Source organism: Brassica rapa, chromosome A05 (genome assembly GCF_000309985.2).
Source record: "Brassica rapa cultivar Chiifu-401-42 chromosome A05, CAAS_Brap_v3.01, whole genome shotgun sequence".
Classification (NCBI taxonomy): Eukaryota; Viridiplantae; Streptophyta; class Magnoliopsida; order Brassicales; family Brassicaceae; genus Brassica; species Brassica rapa.
In genome coordinates, this window is record NC_024799.2 from 24,187,128 (window position 1) to 24,207,482 (window position 20,355).

A 20,355-nucleotide genomic window follows, 5' to 3' on the forward strand; every position below is an offset into this window, starting at 1 on the left:
GAGAATGTAATTGTTCTTCCCAACTCCCAAGTATAAATACACAATAATACTTTATAAATAGTTAGTGTTAGCCTGCTGGGATGAGATTAATCAAAAGAATCGTTCTCACCAAGTTGGTGATACTTATAAGTCAATGCATATAGCAAGTTTTATTTTGTTCATTTTCCCTATATTTGAATGGGTTGAGAATTACAATGTTAATAATCATTTTGAGTAAAGAAAAACATTGTAGTACCACTCAGTACACGATTTTAATAGGCAGTTAAAGCCTGACTGGTTGAAACACAGCGGTTGCGATTGCGGCTGCGGGCATTTGCGGATGCGGGTGGTTGTGGTTTCTAGCGGTTTTAAGAGATTTGTATGACTGGTTCTGCGATTAGAAATTGGTGTGTTTACGGGATACTTATGACTGGTTAACTACTAATAAATTAACAATATTTACATTTTATATAATTATAAAAATATCAAAAATCATAATATTATAATAAATATGTAAATTATACTTTCAAAGTTATAGTTTTAAAATTTTAAAATTATAGAAAATATTTTTATTTTAAAATTTTATAATATTAATTAAAATATAATAGATATATTTTAGTATTTTTATAATTCCATTTTAAAAAATTTATTGAATATTTTTATTTTATTTTGTATTTATATTTATATGGTTTTAAAAAAAAAAGAAAAAAAAATTATCCTCCCGCAACTGTCCGCAACCGCAAACGCTAGCTGGAACCAGCTTTTGAATTTAAGAGGTTTGGAGCGGTTTGAAGCGATTTGTAGCGGTTTGAAGCGATTTGTAGCGGTTTGTATGATTGTTTCGAAACGCTGTCAACCGCTATCAACCGCAAAAGTTGCGTTTGCGGGTGGTAGCGGGGAAACCAATCAAGCTCTAAGTATCAAACATTTGAAAGTCCATTTCATTTTATTTAAACAGTATCACATCACACACAATGAAACAACAACTCAACAAACAACAACTAACAAGATCAATAAGATCGTTACAACTCGTAAATTACTGATGAAGACCTTTACCACGTATAGAAGTACTGCCGTTAGAGCTGATCTTCATTCCTTTGCTGATATGTATATTTCCAACCCCGTTTCCTGTTTTTTAGTTTGATAAACCATGAATCAATTACTAATGACATGCATTTCTTAAATTAGGGTTTCTCTATTGTTCAAAAAATGAATTTATTGAAAATTTATAAGAATATAACGGTGAATCAATTATTAATGACATGCATCTAGCCTTGGGGCCAGAACTCATCTTAGTCTCTTTTCAGTTTAATGAAGGAATATGTTGCTCAAAAAAATATGATCCATCAACGATTGGATCATAGTATCATACATATATACAACAACAGAAATGTTACCAGTTTAGTTATATCATCACTTTATCGATCAAAGTCAAATATCAGTTTTACTAAATACACAATACACCGGTACTCCCCACATATACGGCTTTCACGTGACATGTACATCCACAAATAAATCTGACTTATGCCATCACACACACACACACACATACACAATCTCAAAATAACCATAGAATAAACAGAGAGGAGTGATGGAAACTTACTAGAGTGCGAGATGAGTAAGTTTCGTTGGCCAAAGCTGGGGTCAATTAGTGCAATGGACAAGATGAACATTACACCAATTAAGAAACCCAACTTCCATTTCATCATCTTTTTTTTTTTCTGATAGCTTAACGACGTTGAAGAACACTTAATTGTGGTCCTATATAATAGGATATAGAGAAACCGCGTTGTTAAATTATTACAAATGTACAACGAACGATGCATGTATAACGTTAATTGTGAAATGGAACCTTAGCCGCTCAATGCCATTGTCTTTCTGACGTTCTGTGACCCTGTCATCTCAGTGTCTTGTTTCTCACCCTTAATTTCTTGTGTTTACATTTCTTTTGTTGTTTTATTTCTCTCCTTGTTTTGTTTGTTGTTGTAATTTCTGTTAAAAGAAGATATACGTTTTCCACGTTTTGTATATATTTTTTCAGTTACAAAAAAAGATATACAAAAACGTGGAAATGAGTAGATTTTTGACTTTTTGTTCTAATGAATGCCATCCCTTCTCACATATAAGTTAAAGTTATAACGTTAGTTGTGTTGGAATCTTTTTCTTTTATAAATTTAATGGATTAAGTAAAAAGTTGGATAAATATGTTGAAAATGGATTTTTCTGCTCTTAAAAAAACTCTTATAATTTTTGGTTTAAAGAGTGAAAATGTATATTAGAAACATGTAGAAGAATATCACTAGTATAAATATAATATTTTCACAAAAACATGTTCAATAGTCTTAGAAAAAAACTACGAAAAGCGTGAGAGAAATGTTATGCAAAAGCACACTACACATATAGGACCGGCTTTTGGGGACTAGAAACAATTTTTTAAAAATATTAATAAATTTATTTTATATACTTTAAGGACTTATGCATATATATGTAAAAAATATCCAAAAATTTCGAGCGCGTTAATGTTTCACTTGCCTATGTCTAGATCTGATTTTGTATACTGTATAGTGTATACACACTGCCATTGTGAAGTAGACTTAACTCGTCCTTGACTCTTAGAGCATGATTATCCCTAGCACCCCTAATGTGGTGCTTAATCATTTTTTAGTAATAAATGTGTGTTAAGAACTTTAAATAAGATACCTTTAAATTTTTGTCCTCCAATGCAAGTATCTTATTTTGAGATTCTTAAAAAAAATTAAGCATTGTTTTATTTAAGATAAAATTTATAGGAATATATGTATAAAACCATTTGCAAAACATGGAAGTTTGGAATCTGAATACCATAATCACAAGCAACTAGAGAATCAAAGGAAGCCTGCTTTTATATTAGCATAGGAGGAAGGCAAAGAAACATTTACGGCTCTTTTTGTCTAAAGTAGGAGGGCGAAGAACAACATGCATAGTGATGACCATTCCATGAAGTTCGCCAACGGGAAGCGTTGATTCAGCCAGTGTCCTATTGTTGTCTAGTATCTTCCCGGCATTGATGAGCTTCACATCATTTACAGTCTTAGGAATGTTTTCTGAGTCTATCAAAACAGAGAGAAACACTTGAAAACTTCAGTCCCAACACAACCTTAAGCAGCAAGAAAATTCTAAACAAGGTTACAAAACATCTAAACAGCGAAAAGCAATACACAACTTCGGTCATCAATCTTCTTGCCACAGTATAACCTTTTAATTATCTGTTAAATTCTCAAATTTACAAAGTTCAGTACCTAATAACTTAAGCCAATAAAACGTTCGGTAGACATTAAAACATTACAGAAACAAAGAAAATGATGGAAAGGCAGAAACAAGAACTAAAGAATATGAAGTTTTTTTTATACAAGCAAACATAACGATGGAACATATGTTACCTTTAGGCCATCAGCGAATTTAAACTTGAGCTCTATCCAATCTTCACCTGCCATCTCTCTCTATTCCCTCCCACAAAACAACACAAAAATCCCAAATACAAAAAAGTCTTCGCCTTTTCTCTCTGGGGAATATCATCGAACACAAGATGAGCCCTTTTTGCCAATTCAACCTAAAAAACGAAAACCCAAATCAAATTTCGTAGAAAACTCCAAGACCCTGTTGCTGAAGAAGGATTCACTGCGAAAAGATACAGACTTTTATCCTCTTCTTGAAGAACATATCCAATTATAATTGAAGGGTTTTTCGATTTAAGAAAGAATGAAACATAAAGAATATGGAGAAGAAGAGAAGAGAGACGCTTTGGTGTTGCTGAGGAGGAGATCAACCGAGAAGAAGAAGAGGAGTAGTGAATCATCTCTTTGCTCGTTGAGAGAGAGAAAGGAGTTTCAGACCAAACTCTCTCTAATTGTAACACGTGTCCCTTAAGACCCGGCGCTTCCTTCTCCTAATTAAGCGTTGCTGCTTCAGATAATTGTCATTTTTCTTTTTCTTTAATTACAAAATAATCTAAGCACCTCTCCTAAGATCTCGCGTTAATGGTGGTCTTAGGTTTTGGTTAATGTGAAAATGTTTCTAAGATAGTTTTTAGTCCGCAAAATGTTTATTCTAAAAACACCAATAAGAAATTATTTTCCAACACAAAAAGCAACAAGACCAAGGGTTTTTGACTGATATGAGAAATTTCAAATTTGACATTTTGATCCTTCTTTAGCAGTCATTTATTTAACTTGCTTTGGTCATTGATTTATTAATCAAAATATAGCATGTCTCATCGATCTACTTTAAAGATAAACTTCTTGATGAAAAAAGGTCTATAAACATTTAGCCTACAAATTGTATCTGTACCTCATTTCATTGATGTCACACAGAATCTAGTTGTTAGAATCGTCATAATCTTTGATGACGAGAACCTTAATTTAACTACATCTCATCAAATTTGTGCTCATATAAGTCAATGCATGTAGTGAGCGCATGTCGACTTTTATTTATTTATGCTATTTTCCTTATATTTGCATGAGTTAAAATTACAATGTTAATCATTGATTTGGGTAGACATTTATTTTATAAAAAACACATTGTGACACAAATCAATACACAATTTTAACCATCAAACAAAAGAAGTTACATTTCACTTATTCAAAGAGAATCGAATCATAACACACATAGTGAAACAACAACAACAATGCACCAGATAATCACAATGGGATGGGATATTTAGGGTAGATCAATAAGATTATTACAACTCGTATATTAGACCATCCGCAACGCCAGTATTTCACTAATCCTTAGCACGTTAACCTAGGGTGATCTCAATAAAAAAATATTAACAAGGCTGAGATCGGTAAGGAGCAGTCCTTAAATAAGGTGTTTAAGGACTTAGTCCTTAGTGACGTGGCAACGTCTAATTGGGTCTGTCGAAATATGTATACCGGCTTAGAAAAAAAAATTTCATTCGCGAGACCACACGAAAAAGCGTTTATATCACAAATATAGATTCTAAGAATCAAAATGACCAAAATATTTTATTAAAGAGGTAAATATATATTTATACCCTTATGATTAACTAATCCAAACCATAGGGTTTAGAGTTAAGTGGTGGGAACTTGGGTTTGAGGTTTAAATTTTTATAAAATAGAAAATAAATATTAAAAATTTGAAAATAAAAATTTTAAAATAGTTTTAAAAAGCATTTACGAATTACAAAAAGAAAATTTGAAAAAAAAATTAAAAAAATTAAAAAAATATATAAAAAAAATTTGAATTTGAAAACATATAATCTAAAACTATAAAAAAAAATATATTTTATTTTTTTATATATCTAGGGTATTAGTGTTATTTTATCTATTAATGATATATTTTGATCATTTTTCTCCTTGTGGTCTATTTTTATGACCAAAACTTGAAAATAGTATATTTATGAGAATTACCATATATTTAATCATGCAATTAATAAATTTTTAAATTTCACATGTTTAAAAATTAAATCTTTTTTTTCTTCTTAAGAACTCCTAAATGGAGTACACCATTGGACACACATTTTTGATAAGAATCCTTAACTATTCAAACAAAAAAAAATTAAAAAAAAAATTACTTTAATATTGCTAAGAACTCCAATGATAGTAACACCATTGGAGATGCTCTTAGGGATGACGACCAGAGGCCATCCTCTGCAAATAATTCTATCAGTTGCCAGAAGAAAAGAGACAAAATCAAACCACCCCAATGCCTAGATCCACTATCACTAAAGTCATCTACATTCCTACTCAAATTTTCTTTTAAAATGGAATAAAAGTGAATATGAACTAAAAAATGCTTTAGTTCAACTCCATATCTCACTTTATAATAAAATTTATTCCATAAATGAAGTAGTATATATAATTTTTTGTGTTCATCATTCCATTATAAACTGGGAAATAGAATAGGATTAAAGCAATTTTATTCTATTTTAAAGAAAAAAAATTGAATTTTACATTGGAGATGCTCTAAAGTACAAACTCTCTGGGAATAGCTGACCAAGACACCTCCTTAGCCCTTAGGTGTTGGCTGCCTGAGTTGTGGGGCCGAGATCACTGCAACTATTGTTGAACGTTGCTTCTTGAGGGTAATAAGTAATAACAAGTCACTATCAGCCAGCCAATAACATGGCAAGGTTCATTGCTGTTCTCTCTGTCTAGACCTTGCCTATATCTGTGATGGGTACTATACTCTATCATCATCACTTTTTATATTCCATCTTTGATCTTGGAAGTCCCCAACTTTGCTTACAATCTTGGATGATAAAAAACGAAACTATACTGTTGTACTTTTTAACGTGTGAAAATAAACTTGATCTTGGAGCAGAAAAAAACAACAGAAAAATCGTCTCCATTTGAGTATTTACAATGTTCTATTAGAATCTTAAACAGTAATACAAAAGAACTTCGAGAGCCTTTCTTCAAGGACAAAATTCTCAGCAGGTTAAGCAGCTCCAAGGTGCTAAAACACCACACAACTTAGCTTTGCAAAGCACAAACTCGCCACTCTGTTAAAGATAAACATAACAATTAGATTCATGCACGTAGATTTTGGAAACATCAACCATTACCGAGAAAGGTGTGGGTTACATACTATTGCTGGATCTTCCTGAACTCCGTGAGGACCGGGTATATATTCTCAAAGGCTTTGTAAGTCTCCTCTCTCATCTGATAGTGTGAGTGGAGCTCATGAGATAAACACAAAAACCTAAAAAGAGAAAGCGAATTTTTTTACCTTGGCTCCAGTGATGACTATCTTGCCAGACACAAAAATTAGTAGCACAATCTTAGGCACTTTCATCCTGTAGATTAGCCCCGGAAACAACTCAGGCTCGTACTGGAAACATCAATATGAGATAGAGGGAGGCAACACACACAGTCAGCTTAATTATTAAGTTAAAAACATGTAGAATGAAGGTTGCAAAAAGTGTTGATATAACTTACACTTGAGAAAGCGGCGTGAGAGTATGCAAGACCTTCAAGTCTGATAGGGAACTTGACATCACAAGAACCTACTATATTCTGAATCTTGAAATCCTAAAGGACAATGTAACCATCAATATATCTGGTACAACTAAGCCAATCATGTAAGATAGGGGACAAGAGATTGGGAGGATAAGTACCTTGAACTTTGCAGGAAAACCAAGCTTTTGGACAATCCGAGCATACTAAACAATCACACATCCCCTATTAGCATAACATGATGTAGTGCAAATAGGTTAGGAGAAGGAAAGCTACCTTTCTTGCAGCCATCTTTGAAAAGTATTCACTCTTGGCTCCAGTACAAACCTAAATTTAAGATTAGACACCAAAATTCAGAAGAGAATTCAAAGCAAAAATCAAAATGAAATTTGAATGTATAAGAGTTATGAAAAAAAAAAAATAGCAATCAAGATATGACTAACCATTTTACCAGAGGCAAAAATTAATGCTGTAGTCTTTGGTTCTCTAATCCGCATGATCACAGCAGCAAAACGCTGTAAAAATGAAACACAATAAATCTATTTAAAAAAGATAAACTTAGCTATCCCCAGCTAGTTTTGAAAAGACCAGATAATATCTTAATTTTAACTCTAGTTAATCAGTTAACAAATCAATTCCAATTTTCTTTTGATTATTACAATAGAATGTTACTACAGTGGAAAACCTTAGGATTGTATTCAGCATTACGAGCTTGCAAAGCGATGGCTTTAAGATCTAGCTTGCAGTCCAAGTTCACCGTCGACACAATGTTCCTGCAAACAAAACATCCCACGATGAGATTATCATATCAACATGGTTCAATCATTGGACATACGAGACTCACTATAAAAAGAACTCACTGAAGAGTAGGTACAATCCCTGAAGGATGCTCGGCTAGGTCCACTGGATTACTCCCTTCCAATCCTTGATCTGTCATTTGCCTAACCATAACACACAAAAAAAACTAATCAGACCGTCTCATTTTTGATTATTCAATAACCGGTATAAACCGGGTTTAGATTCATCTTCAAAGCAATGACACATTTTGTCTATTCTATGAAAAACCGTAGCATCCAAACACAATCATTTCCGACCAATTAAACGAAGGAGAAGAGTTTCAGACCTTTCGTAAGAGAGATTCGGACACGAAATCTAGGGTTTTCGTGGAGATTTGGGGAAATGAAACGAAGAGGTGAGGCTTTTATATACAGATCTGAAGGATTGGAGAGGGAAAAAAAGATTTTGTAAATGGGAGTTTATATAAAGGGGGAGAGTGATTTGGCTCTCTCTTTCGTTTTCTCTCTTTATGTATGAACGAGGAGGATGAGGTCTCTTTTAGATCTGTGAGGAGAGAGGCTATCGCTTGCGTTTTGGAATTGGTTAGCTCTTTGGATATTTATAGGGTTTATATAGTTGTCTAATCCACCCCTGGTCGTCTTGTAATAATGAGGGTGCTTCGGTAAATTCATGGAAGAAGTCTAACATAACGACTCTCGCGCTTTTATTTACGCGACCGTCCACTGACATTCAGCCACGTCGGTACTCGAAAATAGGCATAAACAGACGGTGATTTTTGGTTTAATCAGTGTTTTTTAAAACTAGACCGAAAGTTAAACCGAATTTTTTTTGATCACGGTAATTCGACCGAGTCAAACCTGGTTGGTTTAATATATTTTAGTATATAAATTTAAATGTAATGTTATTAATTATGATATTAATTAATATATAAATAAATTTTAAACATAAAACATAAATTATGTTTAAATGAATGGTTTATAGATTTTTGATAGTTTTAGTGATTTTTATCATTTTAATAAGTTTGAAATCCAATCGGGCTACGTGACTAAGTTCATGGTCGAACCAGTTACTAGAACCAACCCGGCTATATAACTGGTTCATGATTGAACCGGTGATTGAACCCGGTTCAATCATCGGATCAGTCCACTTTTAAAAACACTGATTTAATTCGGTTTTGGTAAATAGACAAACACGTAACCGGGTTTTCATAAAAAAATGAACACTAGACCAACACCTCAAAGAATCAAAGTGTTTGCAACAACATTACAAGTTCTTGTAACAACAAAGAATGCTCCTGAGATCATCAAGTTCTCACCGCCATTGTTTCTCCATAAACGATGACAAAGATCTCGAAAACTCCGACACCAACGAAGCTGTTGACGTCTCCTTCTCCAAGCTCACCTCATCTCCGTCTCTCCAGAACTTGAGTATAACGAGATTCTCCTCTTCTGTCGACCTCTGAACCAAGATCCTCCACGCGAAGCCTCTCTTCCTCATCATCAGACAAATCTCCGCCGGGTAATTAGAACTCAACGTCACCAAGTAGAACCACCCCTTCTCCGAAAGCAAACGATCAACCACAGGTAACATTCTATCGATAACGCTCCTCCCGTTCTCTCCTCCAGCCCAAGCAGAGGCTATACCTTCCATACCAACTTCGTACTCGGGCGTAGGAACGTAAGGAGGGTTCACCACCATCACGTCCACCAAACCAGCGAGTCTCTCTTCTAGACAAGAAGCTATGTCCGTGCAGACAATCTCGGCTTTGACTCCGTGTGCTTCTAGAGTTTGGTTTGTTACGCGTGCGGCGATGGGGTTTGTGTCGGTGGCTAGGTAATGGACGTTGGGGAGTTTGGGTTTGAGGAGGAGGATGAGGGACGTGATGACGTATCCGCTTCCGCATCCGATCTCCATACAAAGGTTGGGGTTGTGGTTTATAAGGTTGGTCTGGTCGGCGAGTAGTGCATCGACTAGAGCGAATGAGTCATCGCATGGTTCGTAGACCTCACGATGCGAGCTTACACGCATGATGTCAGCGATTCGTGGTGGCTTCTCGGACATGACAGCCTACAAGAAACCAGACAGTAGTTAGAAAAGCTTATAACTTTGAGAACGTGTGTTCAATATGTCACAAAGAAACAAGCTTTACACAGATTCTATAAACAAAATCGTTAGAGGTTTGTTTATAATGTGAGATTAATGATGGGTTCTTCCTACAAAAGTAGACTCCTCGCGAAGTTCTAGTGAGACGTGAGATCTGATACATCCAGAATAAGAACGAGAGTTACCTACTGAAGATTAAGGATTGGAGATTTTCTTGTCTTGGAAAGCTTCGATTTTTATCAACTTGATAAGAGCAGTAGAGAAAAATCTCAGACGATAGATCTCCACGAACAAGGAGGCGACGGCGAAGGCGAGTGTGACAGGAGAAAAAAAAAGTTGAAAACATGCCCTTAAGTTTCAATAATTACACTTTAGCCCCAAAATAACAACGTAATTCGATCATTCAAATCCCATTTATTGAATAACGGGCCGTATGTTTATTAATGGGTCTTACACATATGTGTGTCGTTGCATCACATCAAACGGTTGACCAAAGTCGTTTATATACACTCTTTCAGTTCTAAAGCTTTTGAGTTTATATACACTCATTCAGTTCATACCACATTTTTCTTAAAATTTTACTCAGTAGTTCAAAAGAATTGTAAGAATTACAAATTACCGTGTGAAGAGCTTTGAAACAATCGTTAGTGCATACATATAAGACAAGACCAAGTCTTCTGCTCAAATAAATCAACTAAATGCACAAGTTAGCTACTATTTTATATTCCTTTTCAATGCTGATTATTATAGTAACGAACTGATCGAATCAAAACTCGAAACAATCAGAAAAAAAAAAGTCAAACAAAAAAAACAACTTGAAAATCCAACTTTCAACAAAACCTGAGAAAACTATGTACTGCAGCCAAAGTAACATCCAACTAATCACAAACCCTTCACCAAACCGACCCCTCACACTCTAACCCTCAATCATTAACCGACGGATTGTTCGAACTCGAGTCCACCGATGTTCCATTGTTCTCCATAGAAACATTACTCGACGTCTCCCCATCAGTCTTAGCTTCCCCATCATCATCCCCCGTAGGAAGCAAATATCTACACACAGGACACGAGCTATGAAGCTCAAGCCACGGCAACAAACACTCGCTGTGAAACTTATGCTTACACGGCATCTCTTTCGCCTCAACCCCAATCTCAAAATCATCCAAACACACAGTACACTGCACCAAACTTTCCTCCACCATAACCGTCTCCAACGACTCAACAGCTTCCTTCGTCGCGGGAGGCGTCCCGTACCTGTTGTTGGGATCGTTCTCAGCTAAACGCTGCAGCAACATCTCGAACCCAGGTCCGATAAAATAGTCGCCTAAAGATCCAGAAGGAACGGCACTAGCGTCGACGGAGTCTTGGATCCTTATCCTCTGGTTAAAGGAGTTGATCAAGACAACAAGCTCGTTATCTTGATTGTTATTATCCTGGTTGTTTTCGGATTCAACCGATAACCCGGCTCGGATCCCTTGGAGAAGATCGAGGATCGCGGCAGAGTGTCTCCTCCTTCTCCTCATGATCTCTTCCAGGTGCCGTTCCAAATCGAACTCTCCATCGTTAATCTGACCATCATCATCGTCATCGTCGTCATCTTCGTTTTCGACATTAGATTCTGAATCTCTCTGATTCTGATCATGATCGTTCATCATCCCGAGCAAGATGGGAGCCCAGAGAGACTCAGAAGCTTGATGAGGGTGATCATTGGTGGCCTGTTCTGGAGTTTCGTCCATTTCTTCGACGAATCCGCTTTGGCAGAAGTTGCAGTTGATTACGTCGCCTTCGATGACTGGATTCACGGATCGAGAGCACATGTGACACCAATACCTAATCGCGTTTGCATCCTCCATAGCCAATCCTTGCTTCTAATCTATCTGATTCATTCATTAGTCAAAATAAACACACTCAGATTTAAAACATGTAGAAACGATAGAACCCTAGAATTAGCGACTTGACTAAACCAGCCTAAATTTTTCTAATCATCAGCCAAAGTCAATCGAATCAATTCATTTGAAGAAAACCAGAAAAATCTCGAATCGCTTCAATTTACACTAAATCTTGGAAGAGATTTATAGATTAGGGATTTTTTTTTCAATCGAGATATTTGAACGAGACACAATAGTTAATAGAATTTGATAAGAGGATCGTAATAGGGTTTATTTAAGTTACCTATTCAAAACCAAAATCACGCGTCGTCGTATGAATATTCAAAGGGGCACACAGAGTAGAGGATAAACTCGATGGGAACGCAGAAGAACAAAATTTTTCAGCTCGAAAATTCTGGGTATTGTGTCTGAAACGGCTGAAGATCCACGCAGACTATTAACCCCTTTTCATTATTTACTTTTTAATCTAAAATAATCGGATATTATTTAGTCAGACGTGGATAAGTTTCGGAATTTAGGTCAAAGAATTAATGTGCGCACGATATCATCCCATCTATTTACTAGGCCCAATTAGCTAACATAGTTATTCTACCTGAGCTAGTGGTTCAGCTTTACGACCCAGGCCTAGGTAGGGGTTGTACGGTTCGGTTTTGGTTTGGTTTGGTTTCGTTTGCTGCAATTCCGTATGGCATATGTAATGTAGTTTCTTCACTGTTTTCTCGTACGGATTTTTATAAAAGTGTCATACCATATACAATCATGTTCAAGCTCTCACTTCAGTATCTGGAATAAACATGGTTTTAGTTTTAACTTTTGAACTGCATTAACTTAAAAAATTAGACGAATACCAAATGAGTGGATGAAGAAGAGAGATCTTTATTACTAATACTCCTCCAATGCACCCTCAAAACAATGTAGTTTTCCATATGTACAGAAAAGAATGCTCATGTACATTCCGAGTCCAAATATGTCGACCCAGTTCTATACAGTAAAAATGAATGATGAAAAGGCAAGTAAAAGACAGTTCTTACTTTGTCACCCAATATCTAAATCTCCTATCTGGATTCTTCAAACTGGAAACAATTATAGTGTCCCCTTAGATCGTTGAATGAGTTTGCTCCAGTCAAAAGTTGTGTTGCTGGTGCAAGCCTCTGCAAAAGTGACACAAGGAGTTGGAAACTCGCCAGGCAAATGAGAGAAGCTACCTAGAGCAATGCTTGCAAGTAGGAGTATAAATTTACTAACACATGCAACAGATTCACTAGTAAAGGCACCAACCAAAGCTTGCTTTCTACGTGTCTAATATAAAAATGTGGTGTCTGCAAAGGAAATATATCAGAGACAAGGCATGGTAACATACCGGTGGCGATCATTTAATGTTTGAATCGATGGAGACTAGAATCAAGGGACTCCAAGGATCTGGATAGTGGAGACTTATGTCGAGAGGCTTCTGCGGCTGATAATTGGGATCCTCCGAAAATGTTTTCAGCTGAATGATGTTTAATCACCTACAAAAGGATACACTATAGGATGAAAACCTTGCTATGATATGTAAATTTTAGTGCGCTAAGACAAGCGAAACCGCATCACATTATGTTCTATTAAGGCAAGAGTGCTCTTGTGTGTTTGTGGCAAACATATTGCATCTAACTAAGAGTGCCAAAGAGCTAAAATGCATAGGCGCTCTCTAGTTAGTTCATCCCTAGATACATCCACTACAGGGTCCGAAATCTCTTTACAAAAGGATTCAGATCCACGAACAATGTCCGCAGGGTAAACGAGCATCAGGGAAACCTGACTGTATAACTCATAACAAGTGGGAAGTTAAAATATAATGAGTGCATAAACAAATTTTGGAGAAGAAGAGCTAGAACATACATGTGTTACCTTGGTTGAAGAGAGATTGTTTTGGCCACCATCACATGAAGGAAAGTGGTAGGGTGGTCCATCGTTAAATGGAGGAAACTGGTGGGCTGGTCCATCATTAAATGGAGGAAAGGCTGGTCTGTCGATAGAGTCTTCCAAGATTTCACCAGAACGTGGTCCATTGATAGAGTCTTCCAAAAAATCATCAGAACGTGAACGATGCTCAGCTGTAGTAGAAGGCTCTAACAGGCTAGTTCGTAGATCAGGATCACGTGAACGTTGGCTACCTAAACAAGGAGGATCTACGAAGCTGTTTTGTGAATCTGAATCCGATCGACGGGGAAGAGAAGTGTCTACAATGGAAGCTCCCAGCCTATAAATCTGAAACCACAACAGAGAGGAAGATAGCCTCACAACGAACCCAGCGATTTCCATAGCCATAGTGAGTTTCACAGAGAAGATGTAAAGGGCTTTATACATCTCAGATGAAATGTTCCTGCATACACAAATAAATCATCTGTCAATATAAGGCTGCAGATGAATGGTGGCTCTACAGATCTTTAACAGACATAGCCACAAAAAAAAACAAAGAGATTTTAATGAACAATCTTGATCAAAAGATAATGATGCCATCAATAGAACAGTTGATATCAAGCCAAGAAAGCTATTTAACACCATACTTAGTTCATGATCACAGGCAAGTCTGTTTCATTCAAAGATAGTGTGCAATACCAAATCTCACTGGAGAAGAGAATGAGCCATGAGATATCAAGAAGAATGGCGCAGAAAAGAAGAACGGCATAGGTGCGGCCAAGACTCTGGCTATTGCTCTCGATTGCCACAAGCGCAAACAACGCAATCGCCAAATTGATCAGCAGCACTCCATTGTACAACGCCCCTAGGGAACCAATCATCGCGCATCCTATCTGAAACCAATCACAACGATATTCTACAAACTCAAAACCCTAGGCGCCCAAACAGATACGAATCGAGGATCAAAAGGAACGAAACGGTTACCTGAGCGTAGATAAGGATCACGACGACGGATTGGAGCCTAACATAGTCGCGAAGCCAATTACGTATTCGATTTCGCAGCGAGCCACAAAGCATCTTGAGAATCTCGTCGTTACTTGTTACTCCGATGTCGTCTCTTCATCGAGAAACGAAAAATGCAACAATGGCTCGACGAGAGGCAGCGAGAGAAGACGACGGTTGAGAATGATTCTTTGGCGGGATCGCGTTGGAGAAGAGGAAAGGAATTATATTCTCTTGGCTGGTGAAGTTTTCTGTTTCTTTGTTGCAGTGACAGCTACACAAGGAGTGGTAGAAGCCGTGTTTTTGAATTTGGGCCGTGGAGAAAATATAAAAGCCCACTTCGGCCTAAAACACATAACCGGTTATCTTAACTAAACCAAAACCGGTTTATTGATTCTGTTTTGGACGTGAAAACGACGTCGTTAGCTCTCCCGACCTCTCCTTTAGTCTGTCGTTTTGAAATCTAATTGATCCATCGATTTCGTGGAGCGCGATCTCGATTTCTCTCTCCGGTAAGATTGTTCGACGAAGAAGATGATGAAGATGCAAATTGGTGTGCTGGCGTGTTTGGTGGCTCTCTCTGCGATTGAATTCGGATTGGCTTCTGCTAATACCGTTCCTGCTTACCTCTGGTCTCCGCATCTCCAGTTAAGCCTCTCTCTCTCTCTATATATATATATCATAATGTAAACTATGGCGTTGACATATTGTAAAATCTCTGCATTCGGGTGTGTTTGGAGATATTTTGATTTCAATTTGATAAAAGCCTGAGACTTGGGAACTGTTTTGATCCTGATGTGTGTTGGAAGTGGTTTGATTGGTTGATTTGGTTCTCGAAATCAGGCGTGATAATGGGGAAGTGGATGAGGGTGTGAATTATCAGGTGATGTCTGCGAAGGATCTAGTAGGTTCTGTTTTCACACAAGGAGGATGGTCAAACTTTCTGGTATGTTCGTATGCGTGTGTTCCTGTGATTTCATTTCTCTATGTTAATGGATGTAACTTGGTTCTTCTTCTAGTGCTCGGAGAAGAAAGTTGAGCAAGCTGTTGACGTTGCACTTGTGTTCATCGGCAGAGAGGTAAAAGAATACTTTCTTTTTATCTATGATATATGAAAGAGATATCATTTCAAGTTGTGTGATTGAATGAGGGAGGGTTTTTTGTTTTAATCTTTACTTAAACGTATCATTAGAAACGTTTGGTTTGTTATTGTGATATTGTGAAGAAACCTTATGTCTTTAACATTGCAAGAAATGAAGCGTCTCTCTTCTGCATCTTCTTCTGCTATTGCGAGAATACTGATATTCACATTCTCTTCCTCCTGCAGCTACTGTCTTCTGATGTTTCTTCGAAAAGGAATTCGGATCCTGCCCTTGTTAACACATTGAATGTAAGTGCGAGTTTTACTTTCTTACAAGCATATTGCCTTCATAACACACATCTCTGATAAAGTTGTTTTTGCTTTTAACCTACACAATACTTTAACATGTAAATCTTTGTTTCAACAGAATCTGTTTACTGCTTCGAACTTCTCATTGGCATTCCCATATATTGCTGCGCCAGAGGAAGAAAGGATGGAGAGTTTGTTGCTTTCAGGGCTTAAAGAAGCTTGCCCTCACAATGTAGGAGTCAGCAATATTGTGTTCTCTGATTCTTGCTTTGTTGAAGATGGAACAATTCAGAAACTCTCAGACTTGCAGTCTTTCAAAGTAATAATGTGAATTGCTCTTTTATGTTTTCGGTATCATCCCTGTTATTCAACTCCTAATATAACTAGTGAAATAATTGACAGGATCATTTGCTTGCTAGAAGAGAAACAAGGAAAGAAGGAGAAACTGACTTGGTTGTGCTCTGTTCTGAGGGTTCTGAATCAATTAGTGAATCCGGCCAGTCACATTCCGAGCGTAAGTGGAAAGATCATTACTTCAATGGAATGTTATTATTTGAAAACAAAGAAGTTAAGCAATTCTTTGACCTATTATGCAGGTGAAAGCATCTCCGAACTTGTTAGTTCTGTAGAACAATCTGGCAGTAAATATGCAGCTCTTTATGTTTCTGATCCTTACTGGTACACATCTTACAAAACTCTCCAAAGGTTTCTAGCTGAAAGTGCTACAGGTAATAGCACCGTTGGAGTTTCCACAACCTGTGATGAACTCTGCAAATTCAAGTCATCACTTTTGGAGGGCATACTAGTGGTGAGAAGTCACTCTCTGTTACGCTTCTGTTTTCATTTGTGAACATCACAAAACTGGCTGCAACTCATCTGACAGACTTTAATTAGGATAAAGCTAATATGATTCTATCTGCTTTCATTAATAAAAAAGCCTCTAATTATGCCTCTTCCTCGTTGTGATTTTCTTTTTGCAGGGAATCGTTTTTCTTCTCATCCTCATCAGTGGACTTTGTTGTATGGCGGGTATCGACACACCAACTAGATTCGAGACTCCTCAAGATTCTTGAGCAGTTGACCCCCTTAAAGAGTCATCCCCACTCTTTTGCTTTGTTTTTGCTTGTGACGGGTCTTTTCTTCTGCATAGTGCGTATGGTGAAAAAGGTATCTCAATCTCGATTGTTACATCTAAAAACAAAAATGGATATGCGATTAAAATCCCCCTTGTAACATTTATTCATCTTGTTTGTGAGTCTTTCCTAAGCGTTATAAATTAATAATGGAGAACGAGTAAAAGAACCAGAGATACACTGGAAGAACACATTCTTTTATAAAGTTTGTTATATCTCAATCTCGATTGTTACATCTAAAAACAAAAATGGATATGCGATTAAAATCCCCCTTGTAACATTTATTCATCTTGTTTGTGAGTCTTTCCTAAGCGTTATAAATTAATAATGGAGAACGAGTAAAAGAACCAGAGATACACTGGAAGAACACATTCTTTTATAAAGTTTGTTATATTTCTTTTTATGTCTTTAATTTATACTGTATTACTTTATGATTTTAGACTGAGTTCTCACATATCATAGATATGGTCGTGTCGTACTCACATATCAATTTGGGGATTTGGTAATAGATTCCGTGGAATAACTCAGGACACTGACATCCGTAGTAGAGTCAGAGTGATAGGACATGTTTAGTAGCACTTGTAAAAGTGTTTTGGGTTACGAAAACATGAGAAGTAATGATTGAAAAATATTTGCATAGATTTCCTGAATAACTAATAAATTAATAAGTTTATTTTGTTATATTTTCTGAATTATTAATAAATGTAAAGAGACATTATTGACCAAAGACTTTCTAAAATTTAAAGAAATGGATAGATTTGTTAGTGTGGTATGAAAAACCCGGTTAAGTATCTCATCATGTATCCCACCCATGTAGCTCTTCAAAGTTGAATGATCAAATTTACGGTCTATGATTTCGTATTTTGCAAATGTAATATATGCTTGGGTCCTTATGGCTTATGGTCCCTGCATGGATTTTTTTTTCATCACATTGATCTATTTGACAAAGTCGTAAGATCGACCTTTAAGATTCTCTGGTTGACCTAATCTCTCCATAAAGAAGAGCATTAGCGAATAAAAAATGAAAATGAAGATTCCATAAATCTTTTTGACATTATTCTTAAAATCAAATGTAAAGTTATATTAGCATCCTGCATCTATAATCTATACCCACCTTTGACGGCTTCTTTCTTTTACAAGCTAAATAAAAGTCCCAGAAATGCATGGAAGAAAAACTCTTTTGGTTGTTTAAAAAAAACATATTGGGTTTCTAATAAAAATATTTTCGACCAAAATTAGTTTTATAGCATGAAAATAATATAGAGGGAAGCACATGAATCATAGGGGTTTGAGCCTAACGAGCAGTGAAAATCCCACTGCTCTGCCACTCCACCAACTGACATCACATTATCACCCATTTTCTTCTTCTTTATTTCCTAACAAGTATCCATTTTCTTCTATATGCACCCAAAAAAATATTTATTACCTGCAATAACAGCAAAAATTATAGAACTTGACAATAATGAAAATATGTGAAACAACAAATCTGTTTCATCTCTTATTTATTCTATATTTCATGCGTAATTCAGATAGAGCCTTTTTATTTTTCATTCATATTCTTCTTTTTCTATTCATCAACTATATTTTGGGGGTTAACAACTTGGCATATGTTGACAAAAAAAAAAAACAACTTGGCATATGAAATGTTGAAATCATAATAATTAAACAATACTCTGAAAACAATGAAAATGTAAAAAAAATGTATGGCCACGCAGGTGATCTACTCTAGAAGGCCTTTTGATTTTTTCGATAACTTTGAGATTCCACGTTCTGATATGTGTATGTCTATGTAAATGCACATACATAGATACATATCTTGCTTATTTATTCGTGCCCTTTCGAGTACCTGTCGGGATAACTAGGGGTTCATGTAAATGTTAAGATTCCTTGCTTCTTTTAAGAATTGTGTACGAGAATTTGTCTTTCTTCTCTCCCTATGTGTGTATACATTTTTCTCGTGAGTTATTTTCTTAGTAAGTACTAAAATTAGAAACTTATGGCTCCCATCAACTTACTAAATCCAGGTCGATTTTGTGCAAGTGGGTATTTCTTCCTCAAACCATGTATAATTGTATTTGTTCAAAGAGAGTTTATTTACCTAGACCAACCACAAATTTTTACTCTAAAATATACTCCCTCCGTTCCAAATATGATGTTTTAGACTAATATACAATATCAAAAAAATTAATTTTTATCTAAAAAGTATCATTAAAATATAAATGAAACTTATTTATTCAATTACAAAATATGCTATAAATATTATTAGTTACATTATTCTTTTAATAAAATTAAAAGTTATTAAAATATGAAAACATCTTACATATTAAAACATCAATTTTTTTTAAACATGTATTTCAAAACGAAAAAAGAGTATTATAGATTCTAGGATAGTTTAATAAATATTCAAAGTATCAAAATATTATAAAAATATCAAGATTTTAAAAATTACAGCATGGAAAAGGACCCCCTTAATTTTGTCAGCCGAAAGGAAATTAAATACTTCAGAAGAATGATGTTAGGAGTTTTCAAGGCTCCTAAGACAAATGTTGTAGTATAGAAGATTGTCTTACCAGTTCTGAGGGATATCAAAGCACTGAGAATGCAAGTACTCACTTAATCTAAGTGCAACCAATGATTTAGATGGGTTTTAAACTATGACTAAAACTAGAAAGCAATAACAGAATGATACTTTCTTGACTAAAGGAAAAGAGAACTCATGGGTATAGGGATTAGACCTTGGGTGATCAAGTATCAAACTAAGGATGGCAAATGATCAATCAAACAATCAACCTTAAGCCTAGACACAATTCTAAGCAAGCTCTATGTCTAGATGAATGCTCATTTGCTAACATATCTCAAACATCAAATGTCTTTGGTTGAATAATATGAAAGCAATCATTACTAACAAGTCTATTAGCTATCTTAGTACCTTTAACAACAAATGTCTTTGGCAAAGTATACTAAAAGCCTAGGAGAGTTGTCTCGGGCATTTCATCGAACACCTTTCGGGTGAGAAATGCCTAAGGATCAACAACTGAGTGGCCAACTCAGAAGATGCATTATGATTACTCTACTAGCAAGGAAATATGAATGATCTACACTAAAACATCCTAACTCTAACCTAATCACCCTTAATCTCCCTAACCCATGAATTCCAAAGGTGATTACTCACTAATCTCCATGATTCCTCTTAAACCCATATTGGA

The 20,355-nt window shown here is 35.9% G+C and overlaps 5 protein-coding genes across 9 annotated transcripts; 1 reads left to right on the plus strand and 4 right to left on the minus strand.

Annotated features, from left to right (window-relative positions):
• Nucleotides 1-6,234: 6,234 nt before the first annotated feature.
• LOC103870134 (TATA-box-binding protein 1) lies at nt 6,235-8,320 on the minus strand. Its single transcript, XM_009148243.2, has 10 exons — nt 8,059-8,320; nt 7,796-7,876; nt 7,621-7,708; nt 7,379-7,450; nt 7,212-7,262; nt 7,097-7,141; nt 6,918-7,010; nt 6,709-6,810; nt 6,568-6,641; nt 6,235-6,481 (listed from the first exon to the last, which is right to left on the minus strand). Coding segments are annotated over exons 2-10 (603 nt in total). The 5' UTR covers nt 7,873-7,876; nt 8,059-8,320; the 3' UTR covers nt 6,235-6,480.
• Nucleotides 8,321-8,880: 560 nt separating this feature from the next.
• Nucleotides 8,881-10,245, minus strand: LOC103870135 (methyltransferase N6AMT1). Of its 2 annotated transcripts, none has more exons than XM_033291613.1 (2): nt 10,026-10,245; nt 8,881-9,800 (listed from the first exon to the last, which is right to left on the minus strand). In XM_033291613.1, exon 2 carries the CDS (start codon nt 9,792-9,794, stop codon nt 9,045-9,047), a length of 750 nt encoding a protein of 249 aa, XP_033147504.1. In that variant the 5' UTR covers nt 9,795-9,800; nt 10,026-10,245; the 3' UTR covers nt 8,881-9,044. The 2 variants fall into 2 exon arrangements, with proteins under 2 accessions (XP_033147504.1, XP_033147503.1); XM_033291612.1 differs by having other exon boundaries at nt 10,022-10,245.
• Nucleotides 10,246-10,526: 281 nt separating this feature from the next.
• LOC103870136 (E3 ubiquitin-protein ligase SIRP1) lies at nt 10,527-12,360 on the minus strand. Its single transcript, XM_009148246.3, has 2 exons — nt 12,009-12,360; nt 10,527-11,713 (listed from the first exon to the last, which is right to left on the minus strand). The coding sequence occupies exon 2, from the start codon at nt 11,687-11,689 to the stop codon at nt 10,760-10,762; it is 930 nt and encodes a 309-aa protein (XP_009146494.1). The 5' UTR covers nt 11,690-11,713; nt 12,009-12,360; the 3' UTR covers nt 10,527-10,759.
• Nucleotides 12,361-12,581: 221 nt separating this feature from the next.
• LOC103870137 lies at nt 12,582-14,933 on the minus strand. Of its 4 annotated transcripts, none has more exons than XM_033291608.1 (6): nt 14,609-14,933; nt 14,324-14,517; nt 13,725-14,087; nt 13,613-13,691; nt 13,086-13,233; nt 12,582-12,876 (listed from the first exon to the last, which is right to left on the minus strand). In XM_033291608.1, exons 1-5 carry the CDS (start codon nt 14,699-14,701, stop codon nt 13,099-13,101), a joined length of 864 nt encoding a protein of 287 aa, XP_033147499.1. In that variant the 5' UTR covers nt 14,702-14,933; the 3' UTR covers nt 12,582-12,876; nt 13,086-13,098. The 4 variants fall into 4 exon arrangements, with proteins under 4 accessions (XP_033147499.1, XP_033147498.1, XP_009146497.1 ...); XM_033291607.1 differs by having other exon boundaries at nt 13,604-13,691; XM_009148249.3 differs by having other exon boundaries at nt 13,613-14,087.
• Nucleotides 14,934-15,036: 103 nt separating this feature from the next.
• LOC103870138 lies at nt 15,037-17,370 on the plus strand. The gene is made up of 8 exons (XM_009148250.3): nt 15,037-15,273; nt 15,470-15,572; nt 15,646-15,705; nt 15,954-16,016; nt 16,135-16,335; nt 16,419-16,530; nt 16,613-16,824; nt 16,997-17,370. The coding sequence occupies exons 1-8, from the start codon at nt 15,161-15,163 to the stop codon at nt 17,087-17,089; spliced, it is 957 nt and encodes a 318-aa protein (XP_009146498.1). The 5' UTR covers nt 15,037-15,160; the 3' UTR covers nt 17,090-17,370.
• The last annotated feature ends 2,985 nt before the right edge of the window (nt 17,371-20,355 follow it).

What these genes read in the sequence shown, in the direction of transcription:
- LOC103870135 (XM_033291613.1), bottom strand. Translation starts at nt 9,794, where the DNA reads ATGTCCGAGAAGCCACCACGAATCGCTGACATCATGCGTGTAAGCTCG.
- LOC103870137 (XM_009148248.3), bottom strand. Translation starts at nt 14,701, where the DNA reads ATGCTTTGTGGCTCGCTGCGAAATCGAATACGTAATTGGCTTCGCGAC. An exon ending in TGATCCTTATCTACGCTCAG is followed by an intron (nt 14,518 to 14,608) that starts GTAACCGTTTCG and finishes GATTGGTTTCAG; the next exon opens with ATAGGATGCGCGATGATTGG. An exon ending in CTCTTCTCCAGTGAGATTTG is followed by an intron (nt 14,088 to 14,323) that starts GTATTGCACACT and finishes TTGTGTATGCAG; the next exon opens with GAACATTTCATCTGAGATGT.
- LOC103870138 (XM_009148250.3), top strand. Translation starts at nt 15,161, where the DNA reads ATGATGAAGATGCAAATTGGTGTGCTGGCGTGTTTGGTGGCTCTCTCT. An exon ending in CCCTTGTTAACACATTGAAT is followed by an intron (nt 16,017 to 16,134) that starts GTAAGTGCGAGT and finishes TTGTTTCAACAG; the next exon opens with AATCTGTTTACTGCTTCGAA. An exon ending in CGGCCAGTCACATTCCGAGC is followed by an intron (nt 16,531 to 16,612) that starts GTAAGTGGAAAG and finishes CCTATTATGCAG; the next exon opens with GTGAAAGCATCTCCGAACTT.
- LOC103870134 (XM_009148243.2), bottom strand. Translation starts at nt 7,872, where the DNA reads ATGACAGATCAAGGATTGGAAGGGAGTAATCCAGTGGACCTAGCCGAG. An exon ending in GGGATTGTACCTACTCTTCA is followed by an intron (nt 7,709 to 7,795) that starts GTGAGTTCTTTT and finishes TTTTGTTTGCAG; the next exon opens with GAACATTGTGTCGACGGTGA. An exon ending in ATGCTGAATACAATCCTAAG is followed by an intron (nt 7,451 to 7,620) that starts GTTTTCCACTGT and finishes TCATTTTTACAG; the next exon opens with CGTTTTGCTGCTGTGATCAT.
- LOC103870136 (XM_009148246.3), bottom strand. Translation starts at nt 11,689, where the DNA reads ATGGAGGATGCAAACGCGATTAGGTATTGGTGTCACATGTGCTCTCGA.